Below are 13,981 nucleotides of genomic sequence, written 5' to 3' on the forward strand. Positions count from 1 at the left end.
ACACAGTGAAATGAAACAACGTTCCTCCTGAACCCTGATGCTACATACATACAACAATCACAGAAAACACAGGGGGAAAGGACTAGTGAGTGTCCTCGCCACATAAAGTGCATTGTGTGCACATTGTGTGCAAACAGTGCAAGGACAACACAGGACGGTGCGAAGACAACACAGGACGGTGCAAGACAACACAGGACGTGCAAGACAACGCAGGAGGGTGCAAGACAAATGCACAAAAAACAAAAGAGCTCCACCAGTAAACCTGTTGTAAAGAGACAAAGTGAACAGTAGCAAAAAATGTAAACAAAATGTGAGTAATAGTTAAGTTAAATGGCTTTGTCCTTTCAGCCATGTACACAATGTCCCTTCAGGACCAGAAATCAACGCATTATTACACAAAACTATACACATTACATAAAACAACATTGAGTGTAACAACACAGTAAAACTAACAGCGAGGCACCGACCTGTACACAGAGCTAACTGCTAAACTAATCAAATACAATGTGACCTGATGTGAACCTGACCCATCAGGGCATTTGTTTTCCTGCTTACTTTAAGACTATAGACTCCTTCCAAACAGGTAAAATATCCGTCTGCTCAAACAATATAAATATCTTCTATCAGGAAGCAAAAAACCTTCCCACCCTTTGTCACATCTCTTTTTGCTTTCTGGCTCTTTGAGCAAACACAAGAGATGATCCATAACTGGCTTGCAAGATCTCAGGCTTTCTGCCTGCACCGGAAAAAGTTTCGAAAGCTCATAATGGACTCGGACCAGAGGAAATTACAGATTGTCTTTCATGCTCTATTTTAAGCCGTGCTTTTTAAAACCTTTGCCTGATCGTGTATTCCACAGCGTTCTTTTTAAGGATTTCTGAAACGAAACGATTTCACTGCTCAAAACATTTGTGTTTTGGTTACTGATACTTGGGAAATACAGACACTTCATTTGAGCTTGTTGTACGTAAAGACATCTTTGTCCATCTTTGTTATCCTATACTTATGCGCACATGCATACTGTGGAACAATATACCCTGTTTTCATCGTGCTGGGGCATGCACGACACTTTAGGAATCCGCACACTAGTACATATAGCGCACATGATGTGGTAAAGGTATTTATACTTAAAATTAAAAAAAGACACCAATTGTGTTGCCATTTTTCGTTTATTTCTTCCGTTCTCAGGTTCTGATTAAATGCTGTATGTCTCACCCTCTCACTTCTTTAAATATCATTCATTTCTCTGTGAAAGAATTTAATTTGTTTCTGATTTGTTGATGTTCAAGGCTTTTCCTTTTTTCTTTTTTTTTCTTTTACTTTATTTGTGACTCTGCAAACACAAACCCACACCTCATACCTTTTGTACATTTGTAGGATTGATAGTAATGTGCACTGGATGCACATCATCTCTACCAGACAGGTTTCAATGTTTGCATGCAGGCATTGATGATTTCCAAACACAAGCGTCTATAGCAGTAATACCAAAACTTGGGTCTGCAGGGGAAAAAAAAAGCTGGTGGTGACTTTTGATTTGGCCTATTATGAGAAGAGGGAGAAAAGTGGGAAATGCCATTTGGAAAAACCTTTTGAAAAATAAGGACCTGCATGTCTCTCATTACAGTTCACTAAATAACTGTAGTAGGCACTAAACTCTATTGTGCAATACATTGAATTCTTTCTCATTGTACTATAAGTTTAATTGAAATAGAACTTTGGAAATGATTAGGTCGATAAACAAATTACAGGGTAATATATTTCTGTTTGTTACAATATTATGAAATAAATGAGAGGAGCAATGGCTGATTTTAGGTTTAATACAGGTAGACCCCAACTTATGACGTAGAGACAGAAAAACCGGTTGTAAGTCGAGAAGAGTGACTATGATGAGTTCCAACGCAAACATAAAGAGGCACTGTAAACACATTTAAATTTTATTTTTTACATAGTACACATAAAGTAAATAATAAATAGGATGTGTGTGTATGTATGCATGTGTGTGTGTGTGTGTGTGTGTGTGTGTGTGTGTGTGTATATATATATATATATATATAAATATAAATATATATAATTACTTATTGGTTTTTATTTTTTCCATTGGAGGTGACCGTCATATCTCTGAAATGTCGCAAGTCAAGTGGTCGTAGGTTGGGGTCTGACTGTATAAGGTTACATAAAATGCAACTTTTATTTTTGTACCACAGCCCTGAATCAGGTTTTATTTTTGGCCCTTCATAGGAAAATGTTTGGTACCTGTGCTGTATCCAGAATAATGAGTGGGAGTTCAGTGGGTTCGTGAGGAGAGACAAAATGCTTTTCGGCTCGCCACGGATGGAAAGAGTGGGTTATTGAATTATCATGCTGGGCATTTGAATATTCTTCTCTGATCTCTCGCATGGTTAATTTAGGTTATGAACCAGGCTTACTACAGCGTCAGAAATCATGACTCGGAGGCTCTACGTGTTTCAAGCTAGTTGAGACTTAAAGCTATGAGAAGATTAATCAGGACAAAAAAGGTGCATTAACAAATATGTTTCTTATCCTTCAGTATCCCTTTCTAATTACTGTAAAGAAACTGCACAAAACACCTTTCTGCTTTGTTACTACTACGATGGGCAATTTTACAGTTTTTTTTTTTTTTAACCGCTGAGGTTTAAGCTGTGTAGCATGAACGCCTCATTTTCCCACACTTCAGCTCTTTGGCGAGCATCTCTGAGAGGAAAAGACTGTTGAACAAGAGTCCCTGCCAATGTTCATTTTAAGCTTTTCAGAGCCTCGCACCTAATTTACATGAAAAGAAGCAAAAAAGCCCACCAGAGTACGTCCTCCTCCTTCCAAGGGTTTCATTCATTTACTTGGTTAAGAGAAAAACGAAGGCTATTGAATGCGCTTTAGCTTAATGTTGACAAGGGCTTATTCAGAGGACACCATTCTCAACTGGCTGGTTCTGCTACAGTAACATAAGCGCTGCATGGTGCTAATAGTGTAAAAATGTGTGCTGTAGAAGCTGTGGTTGGATTCCAAATGACACTAAACAACACAGTGAGGAAAAGATGCTAACAATGTTTTTTTTTGGAACTGTGAGGGATGGTGATTCTTGGTGATTAAAATGAAATAAAGCATGTAGTCACTTAAGTAAAATGTTAAAAAGAATAAGATGAATCCAATGATTCTGATTGAAGAGCTGCTTTGGTGCTAATTTGATTGACAACCACTTAACCTTCACACAACAAGCAGAGCCTGTTCTTGGTTTGAGAACCAACGTTAGTCAGGATGTTGGCTGTTTCTAGCTAGTTTTCTAAACTTGCTAGAATCACAAATCAAGAGCGTTTTCAAGCAGCAATTACAGCAGAACATGCGATTTCAGCTTTATGATTGGTTAAAGGACAGAACAGGGGAGTTCCTTGTCCTTATGGCTAGTCTCTGGTTTGACAGCTTATGGAAGAGACCACTCCCATCATGATAGAAATGTTCCCATTGTAAGATATAAGTAGTCAGTCAAAGGAGGTTTGTGCAGATTTGAAGTAAACCTTCTCTAAAAGGTAACGAGGACCCATCCAATAGTAGTAAAAATAAATGCCACTACAGCACAACAGGTCCACCAATTTTTATCCTTTTGATGTAATATAGTGACTATGTATTAATTAATTTTATAACATAATTCACTTTGTGTGATAGTCAGATAATGAAGTCGAATGAGGACTCGCACCCTATTATTTATGCTAATATTGGAAGCTGTTTTGTTCGAAATAGAAGGCTTTTCTTCAGTACAGTCACACTTTGTGCAAGTAGAATGAGCCTGCTGAGATGAGTCGGCTCAAAACTTTGTCATTTGAAGCCTTTGGCCAGATGGTGGACATGCCGCTTCTGAAGATTTATTTGGTGATTTAAAGCAAAGCTTTTAATTGGTGAATGATAAAACCTATGTCCCAAAACTGCCCGCGATAAACGGACGCCACCCCAAAAATGCTATTTTATGTATACTGTACTGTATTAACATTTTACTTTATTTTATAATGAATAATATTTGTATTAATAAAAACTCCATAAAAACCATTCCCTAGAAGTTTTTTGGTCTATCGTGCTATCCGCCAAATGCGATTCCGTGATAAACCGGGGCGCGAGATTCGAACCGCGGGAAAGCAGCGGATTACTGTATATGGTAATAAAAGAAACAAACCAATCTAAAAACGGCTTTTGGCTCCTCATAACTATCACAATTACAAGTTAATTGATACCATTTGTTCAAGAGTGAAAATATTTTTATTAGGGCTGTAACGATTCTAAGTAATTCGATTACAAAAATTCCTTGAGGCAAATTAATTTGCCTTCGATGCTTCGTTTAGTCCATTTAACAAAACATGGAGCACTGTGTTTTCCATGGACCAATTATTACTGATGCACCCGCCTGCCAAGCTATAGAGCGCTCTGGACAAGTAAACACAGAAGAATGCAAAATGGAAAAAATTGAGGATTTAGACCAAAGTAAACATCAAAGTTTTGGATAATTTCAAACTAAAACATAAAGAAAACCCTTCAGTGTGGTTACTGTTTTTAAAGTAAATTGAAATCGATTTTTATATTTGTATTTATATGCAGTGCGTTCAAAAAGTGGCCGCGTGGAGCGTGTTTCTAAAAGCAGCTTTTCCGAAATACTGTGTGAGCTTTAATAAACAGATAAATAAGTGTGTGAATAATTGAGTTTTAATAAACGAATAGTTTCCCATAACTTACTTTTAGCGCCCACTGTGAAGGGAATTTTTGAACACACAGTATTTGGATTTTGATGTAATACGGCAATTAAATGCACTAAATGGGTTTCGTTTTCACCGATATTCTTTTATGTAATTTCAGCGATAAAAATACATTTTCTAAAAAGAATAAAACAAATTTTAAGAGACCATTTTAAGAGACCCGTGTTATATTCCGTCTCTTATTTGTGGAAAAAAATTTCCACCATTTCAGGTTTAAGAAGAGATACAGTACGATGTTTAATTTTAATCTTCTATGTAGTTAGGAACTGCTTGTTGGCAGTTGCAATAAAAACTATGTTTATTTTTAGGTGATTCTGTAGCTATAATGCTATATAATGCTCTATAGCTATAATAATATAATTTAATATATAATAACATATTTTCAGTTGCTAAATGTGTTTGGACATGTGCAGTAGGGATGGTAAGATTCATTGATTCACATCAGCATAAAATTTGACTGTGCAACCGATGGATATGTGATACTGATTTCTTTTTTATTTTTTTTTATGAAACATTTTTCTTTCTTTTTTTGCCCCCTTCCTCTCAACAGTTGATTTAATAAGACCTTACAGAAAATTGCTTCAATTAAACATTTATTCCGCAACACAAGCCTCTCCAATCAGTGTACTTGTTACCAGGTTGCGGTATCTGTAGTCTAAACGACAGCTGGTTGAAGGCTTGCAAACAATACAGTTTCAAAAACTCGTCGTCGATTGGGTAATGTTTGGGGGGGTTTCAAAGCACCAGTTGGTTTAATTTTTTTCCGGGACGTTCCTACTGTTCGCTTTAGTCAGATTGAGTCGGCCGATTCTGCATGTCGAGTGGCGGCGGAGCTCGTCGATGAGAAAAAGAGCTCTGATTGACTATTCAGCTTAGCTAATGAGCACACGAAAAAAACACTAAACTGACGAAAGCAAACAATGACCGAGTAAAGAGGGAATTAGTTCAATTAAATTCATTATTTTTTTCTACAAACAATATCACATAATGACCATGTGAAAGAAGTTTGTTTGAAATCTTTGCAAATTTATTACAAATAAAAAAAAAAGAAATCACATGTACATAAATTTAGTTGAAGCACCTCTGGCACCAATTACAGCCTCAAGTATTTTTGATTATGATGCTACAAGCGTGACACCTATTTTTGGGCAGTTTCTCCCTTTCTTCTTTGCAGAACCTCTCACAAGCTCCATCAGGTTGATTGAGCACGTCAGTGCACAGCCATTTTCAAATCTGTCCAGAGATGTTTAATCCAGTTCAAGCAGTTCTGAGCTCTGGCTGGGCCACTCGAGGACATTCACAGATGATGATGATCCCAATCTGAGCAGGTTTTCATCAAGGATGTCTCTGTACATTGCTGCATTAATCTTTCCCTCGTTCCTGACTAGTCTCCCAGTTTCTGACATGGAAAATCTATGGTGGTAAATATTTTTTGGCCAGGTGATGAGCGGTGCCTGATTTCCTCCAGACATGACTCTTGGCATTCAGACTAAAGAGTACAATCTTTGTTTCTCATTGTCTGAGAGACCTTCAGGTGCCTTTAAGCAAACTCCAGATTGGCTGTCATGTGCCATTTACATTTGCGGCATTTAGCAGACGCCCTTATCCAGAGCGACGTACAAAAGTGCTTTAAATCTCTAGTAATGAATACCATCTACACTGGTATGCCAGATTACAAACTTAATATAAATATAACCCTAGAACTCTACAAACTTGGAAAGTGCTGATTTAAATTTTCAGGAAGAGGTAGGTCTTCAGTCGTCATTTGAAGATAATCAGGGACTCCGCTGTACGGACATCTAGAGGAAGTTCATTCCATTCCTTTTATTGAGGAGTGGCTTCCGTCTGGCCAGTCCACCATACAGGCCTGATTGGTGGAGTGCTGCAGAGATGGTTGTTTTTCTGGAAGTTTCTCCTCTGTCCAAAGAAAAATGATGGAGCTCTTTCAGAGTGACCATCGGGGGTTTTGGTCACCTCCATGACTAAGACCCTTCTCTCTGATTGCTCAGAGTGGCTGGGCGGCTGTGCTCTAGGAAGAGTCCTGGTGGTTCCAAACTTCTTCTATTTATGGATGATGGAGGCCACTGTGCTCACTGGGACCTTCAATGCTGTAGAATTCTTTCTGTTCCCTTCCCCAAATCTGTGAATTGACACAATCCAGTCTCAGAGGTCTACAGACAATTTCTTGGACTTCATGGCTTGGTTTGTGCTCTGACCTGCACTGTTAACTGTGGCACCTTATATAGACTGGTGTGTGCTTTTCCATATCATGTCCAATCGACTGAATTTACCACAGGTGGACTCTAATCAAGTTGTAGAAACATCTCAAGGATGATCAGTGGAAACCAAATGTGCCTGAGATTAATTTTATGTGTCATGGCAAAGGCTGTGAATACTTGCAGTATGTATATGAGATTTTCTTTTCATTTTTTATTTTAAATACATTTGTAAAGATTTCAAACAAACTTCTTTCACGTCTTTCCAGCAATTACTTAAAATGTTATCAGCCTAAATTAGTACAATAATCTGATTTTGTCATGGTGCTTGGTCTAGTCATATTATGTACACAAATAGACTTGGTTTTATTCAGCTGTTAGCTTCAAGCCACAACCTTTAGGCACCACGACCTCCCACTTCAACCCTGTTACAATCTTCCCCTCCTTCACTTCACTCCCCTTTGCTGTAAAAGCTTTAATTGAGCCGAGGGATGTAGCTGCAATTGTGAAGCGAGCCAGCCACCAGTCGGCCACTGCAGCGCCGTCTGTGAGCCTTTTGATTGGCTCCCTCAGCACCCATGTGACCGTGCTGGCTGGATGCATTCGTGCAAAAAAAAAAAAAAATCGAGGCAGCTCGAACTGGAGATGGGATGGAGGCTGTCACTGGTATCGCAATGGGGTAGGTTTGTGCTTTTCCATCTTTACAGGATGTGCAGCTGCGTTTTTTTTTCTTCCATCTTTTCACGAGGATTTGTAACAGTGTCCGTGGTGAATGAGCAGCATCTGGGTGTGTGTCTGTGTGTATGTGGTTGAATAGTGAGGCGGTTCCTCTAAGCCTTTTGTTTTGATGCTTGTTGAGAGGCAGACTGGGTGGGTGTTGGGGGATGTGCACAGATTCTCCGGTTCTTGCAATATCAAGGCAAAGACGGCTTGCATTGACGAAAAGTGGAGAGTTGCAAACGTAATGGAAGTGCAATAATGTGCTTTAGGAGAAAATAATGTGCTGAAGGAGGGGCCGGACGTTTTAGCGGCGATGCTCAAACAAAGCAGATGTGTCCTGGTGGTGACTGGTTTTTCATGATTCGTTTCAGAACCATGTCTTGCTCTTTTCGATGCTGTCATTTCTTTGCTCAAGGTGTGTGCTAATGGACGTTCGCAGCTGCCCCACTGTGTCTTTGTGGACTGAAGGGAAGGACATTCACACTCTTGCAGCTTGACTGCAGGGTTTTTTTTTCTAAACCTGCATGACATGAGGTGGGGTATACATGCTACATTTACAAGGCTGCACCTCAGAAAATGTAAAAAAACAGCCTTAAAAATGGGTTCTGTTTGAATAAAAGCTGAGACAGCTGTGACATGAACACGATAAACAAGCCATATTTTCATACGTTCAGAATAGCACTGCATTTGGTTTAATAAATGAATGTACATTAGACACCATGAATTCCTGCACAATGTAGATTTTGCATCATCTTGCACTCTTTCTTATGCACCTCTAAAGCCTTTGTCGCAATGTCGACCATTTTAGTGTCCTTGCCTTAAACAAGATTTTTATTTTTTTTAAGTACCTATAAACTGCAGACAGGTGTCTCATTTAATAAACAAAAAAAAAAAAAAGCACCACAAATGAAATGTCTAATGCAAGTTTGAACTAAAACTTGTTTTAAATGTTTGTTTTTGAACGATACCAAAATTATGCTTCATAATTATTTCCAATGATCCAAATGTGTGTCAGCATATGTGTGTCAGCAGAATATCTGTGGCGGTTTTGACCGCCTCTCCCATCTCTGTTCATTTGCGCTATTCTATTGATTTCCAAAAAGGACTAAATGCTGATTTGGTTTCCTCACAGCCTGCATGTTAATTCGCTAAAGATTTTCACGTCTCTGCCACGCACTTTGGTTTGAAGAAGCCATTTTATTCCGGCAACCATCAGCCTAAAAGTGTAGCACACACGTCCTTATCTTCTTTTAAAAGGGATGAGCAACATGGATGCCAGTTTGGATGTTGGAGCAGAGACTAAAATTCTTGCTTATAACAAACGAACGTTTAAAAAAAAAAAAACATTTTGTTAATCATTTAGCTTTTTTTGTAACAGTAGTTTAGGCTAAAAATCAAATCGCAGATTTATGTTCAAATCTGTCATTTTACAGTTTCCATTAAAGGAATGCATATACAAAGTCTAATCCACAAATAAGAATGCAATAGGGCAAAGATGTGCTTATATTGTAATCTTTTCTGGGACTTTTATTCATATAAGGAGTCTCTAGTCTAACTAACAACTAAGAATGTGTTTAAAATGAATGCTGCTAATAAGGTAAGTGAGAAGTGGAACTTGGTTTATTGATATTACTCAACATTAACGATAAACAATGACAATCATTGTTAAAATTGCCATGTGTGGAGTCAAATCCCTGTTGTTTTATGTGTCAGGTCAACATTACACCGATCCATTTGTCTGATTTGCATTTTATTAATTTATTTTTTCACTTACTCATGAGATCCTATCTAATGTTTTGCCAAAAAAGCAGAAGAAACCAGTCTGCTCAAATAGAAAGGGTTACCCGGCAACTCGGTGTACATTTTTGAGGTAGGGGGATGCATTTGATTGATGTTTTGGTTGATTGATTTTCTTCTCTGGTCATTCTGTGATCACCAATCGAAACCACTTGGAACCACTCCCAGTCTAGTTGTAACTCTTCCGGTTTAAATTTTAGAGCTCAGGTTTTTCATGTTTTCTTATTGTTTATATAGGTTTCCTCTGGGCCCTCTGGTTTTCTCCAAAAAAAAAAAAGCTTGGTAGGTTATCTACACAAAATTGCCTCTAGGTTGGAATGTATGTTCCCAGATAGCAGGATAGATCTGGTGGATTACTACACCATATACTTGTAATAAGTCTGCTGTGTTTACATCTACATGCAAATCTAGCGTGTACTATACATGTAGTCCAAGGAATCTAGACTTCGATTCCTGAGAATGTTTAAATATTTGTGTCACATTTTAGTGATCCAAAATCTGCTTTAAGTTCAGATATAAGTTTTCCCAAACCTATATGGTTTTTAAAAATAGCCAAAATGTACATAGTGTTCCAGACTGTTCTCTTGGAGAAGCAAAAAGCGAGTGAGCACAAAAGTGTCTCTCTTTTAATATGTATTTACTTGTTTTAATCTGTAAATTACTGCTTAATCTGTAGATTTGAATTTCTTCTCGTATTTCTTGGCTAACTTCTTCTAAATGCTTTTGTTCTTACCAGAACCTTTCGTGTGACTAATCAGCTGACTTGTGCAGGCAACTCTCAATTTTATTGCTAAAGCAGTGTTTTGAACGTGACTGTCGCAAATGTTAAGCTATTGCATGAGTTGTTCAGTAGCTCCTGCTTCCATAATCTCAAATGACTGTATAAGACTGTAAAAGAACATTACTCACAATCTTACATTCCAGTGCTCATGGAAGTTCTCACTCTCCAGTGTTCTGTATTGTTTAAAGACTATAATCAGACTCTTGATATCACCCAAATGAGGATGGGTTCCCCTTTTGAGTCTGGTTTCTCTCAAGGTTTTTTCCTCATAACATCTAAGGGAGTTTTCTTTGCCACAGGCTGTTTATCAGGGATAAATACACACCGTTCACCTTAACTCTTTAATTCTGTAAACCTGCTTTGAGACAATGTCCGTTGTGAAAAGCGCTATAGAAATAAACTTGACTGTCCACCAAATTCTTTGACATGGCATATATTTTTTTTTAATTGATCTGTTCACAGTGATGACTGAGGCATAGCTCACACCAAGGCACAAAGATCACTTAAGATGGTCCGTCCTCAATTGGATGCCAAAATTCTTTCTAGTTTGATTTCCTCTTTGCTTCCAGAATTCTTAATGAGAAGTTATTTTTTAACACTCCTCATTAGGCATTTTTTTTTTTTTTTTTTTTAACACAGTGATCTCTGTATAAAAGTACAGAGTTTCTCTGGCAATGTGTCTGCACTTGTAACAGACCTGTAACAAACAGCTGTTACAATGCATTGTTTCAATAATACATAATTCATTCTGTTTAACACTCTGCTCGTTTTTTTTCTTTTCTCGCATTGTAGGTCAAAAGGTAGTTCAAGATGGCTGCAGCATCATATGACCAGCTGCTAAAGCAAGTGGAGGCCCTGAAGATGGAGAACTCCAACCTGAGACAAGAACTCGAGGATAACTCGAATCACCTCACCAAGCTGGAGACCGAGGCCTCTAACATGAAGGTACGTCTAGCTGTCGGCTAGATTTATTCGCAGCCTGCTTAAAAAGTAAAACCTTGAAAGAGAATTGCAGCAATTATCACTGTAATTAAAACGCTGTCCATTGGGTTTTATTTAAATCCTCAGTCAAGGATGTTGGTCTTTTATTCATGGTAATCCACCGCCTTTGAACTGGATTCTGATACGCTCGAGCGAACTATCCACCTGTCCTCTGTGAACGCTGAATTTGCACATATGAAAACACAAATGGCTGATGGTTAAAAGATTAATATTAAAGAACGGGCAAGTTTGTATTGCACACAGTCTGGAGAAGTATTTAGAGCCTTAATAAAAATAAAGCACAATTCCTTTCTAAATATTTTACTCACCAATGTATTAATATAATGTCAATCATGTAAAGCTACTAACTTTAAATCACTAGAAGAATAGCCTAGAAGAAGTGTCACACACTTTTAAACTTAAACACAATTGCATAGCACAACATTTTTTCGTCACTTGAAGTAGGAGACCCACACCTGTTCCAGCATTAAGATGCAAGCTCCATCACGGTATGGTTTACGGTCTGTATCTTATGTGGCCCGGTACAGAGCTCTGACCTCAACTCTGACTACGCCCCTGGTTTCCTCAATCTAGATCACCTGACTTTGCTAAAACCCTTAAAGCTGAATGAGTTTAATCTCTACAAGAATCCTCCAAAATTTAGTGGAACATCTTCCCAGAAGAGTGGAGGTTATTGTAACAGAAAACAGGGACTAAATGTGGAATGGGATTTTCAAAAAGCTTATACGAATCTTGTGTTCAGGTGTCCTCAAACTTTTGTTCGTATGTGTATAGAAATCTTGCAGGACTTATTTCTTAATATAGTCACTCATATAATGTCATTACTAATATACAAGCTTCTGATGTTAAACCACTCAGAAAACCATATCGTATTAAGCCTATCATTCTAAGTCTAAAGTCAGTAATATAAAGCCTATATATTTCCCCCTGACATCCATTAATGGTTTACCTTTAAACTGTAGTCCCTCATGGTAAGTCACTGACTTTAAGTCACTAGAGGAATAACCTTTACTTAATTACAAAATAGCAAAATATCTTTCATAATATAAACTCATGAGTATTAAGCCATGAAAGTAAAGCCATTTGTCACATTTACAAGTTTAGTTAAATTCCTTTCTTAATATATATCCACCAAGACACTCATTTGCAGACATAAAAATGTTTTGGCATTAAAATATGAACTAAAAATGAATGAATATTTGTTTGTAGTTAAGATTTTAGATCACTACTGCTAGGACTCCCAGTCAAACACTGCTATATTCCCAGTCTCTTCATATTACTCTCTTCATGATTGAGAGTTATTTTTAATAATGGTAAGAGAATGAATAACACTGGAAAGTTCTAGAAGATTAAAAAGGTGTCTGGGTGAAATCTTGCTTGTATGAAGATGTTGCTTGTATTATGTAGCACATGTAGTAATAAAACAAGTGTAATCAATTTCTGCTTGCTGTATTGGGTTAAGTGCTCCAAATATATTTATTAAACCCGAACGTGGATGTGATGTATTTTCCCAGAAAACAGTGGAACATGGACTGCAATGTAAATTCATACCATGAAAGTTCCTCAAGCTCAGCTACACAACTGGGTTCGCAAAATCTGGCCTGGACTAGTGGTTTTTTACTTCCACAAGCACAATAATTCCGATAGTTGCACCTGGTATTTCTATTGTATTTGCTGCTGAATTTGGTTCATTGCATTTCCCAAAGAAATAAATGATATAGTGGCACATGTTTGACCTTCACGATGAGCTCTAAAGGAATAGAAAACGTGCATTTCCGTTACCAGCTCTGCAGCTCTTTGGATATTTGCTTAATATTTGCATTAAGCAAATTTGATTGAAACTGTACCTCGCATTATGTAGGCTATTGATATGCAATTATGAAATATGTGACAGCGTTTCTACCGCATTTTCTTGTGCCTGTACTTTTTTGAAATGTTGTAATGGCAATTTTAACACTGGCTTTTGAAAGCACCCATCCCCGTCATCCTGGCCAACAAGTCTCTTACTATATTCTTGGTACACTACGTTAAATCCCCTCCCCCCCCCACCCCCACCACCTCTGTCACTGCTGTAACATAACCGTTGATCCATCATTTCCACCTGAATGCGTTTATTATTATTTTTTTATGAAGCCATGGGCAGGCTTGAGCTCTTGGCTGGCTTTTCTGCATCACAAGCTTGCCTGCGCGGTGGGCAACGAGTCATTCAGATGTGACCTGGCAGATTTTATCCGAGGGGAGGAGATGGCGTCAGAGGAAACGGGCCTTTCTGAGTGCCTTTATAATTGTCTCCAAGTGCAGTTATATGCAGGATATTGGTCCCTGTTTTCACATTTTTATATCATAAACAGCGTTTCTGTATTCGAACAGTTTCATTGAATAATGACGTCTGAGCGTTTGTGCCATTTTCTCGACGCACATTTGGTGTTGCCAGAGGAAACTGAAGCAGATTTTTGCACTCTCTTGTTCATTCGTTGTTGGATCCTTAAAGTGAAATGATGCCAGTTTTGGTTGGTTAACCATGAGCCTGTTAGAGATAATACAAATTTAGATCTAAATAAACAGATATGATAAATACAGATGATGAAACAAATACTATATTATTACTATATAATAGTATGAGTAATAATGTGTTAAAAAAAAAATCATTAAAAAAATTTAAATTTGCAGCAGCAGCCCTTATGTACATCTGAATATTTGTTAGATTATAA

At 37.8% G+C, this 13,981-nt stretch overlaps 1 protein-coding gene across 1 annotated transcript in view; it reads left to right on the top strand.

Moving 5' to 3' along the window:
* apc (APC regulator of WNT signaling pathway) overlaps positions 1 to 13,981 on the top strand; it is a 33,137-nt gene that overhangs the window by 862 nt on the left and 18,294 nt on the right. The window contains exon 2 of the mRNA XM_046860916.1: positions 11,061 to 11,213. Within this exon, the coding sequence (XP_046716872.1) occupies positions 11,079 to 11,213 (135 nt within the window). The 5' untranslated portion in view covers positions 11,061 to 11,078. The remainder of the gene's footprint in view (positions 1 to 11,060; positions 11,214 to 13,981) is intronic.

Source organism: Silurus meridionalis, chromosome 11 (assembly GCF_014805685.1).
Source record: "Silurus meridionalis isolate SWU-2019-XX chromosome 11, ASM1480568v1, whole genome shotgun sequence".
Taxonomy (NCBI): domain Eukaryota; kingdom Metazoa; phylum Chordata; class Actinopteri; order Siluriformes; family Siluridae; genus Silurus; species Silurus meridionalis.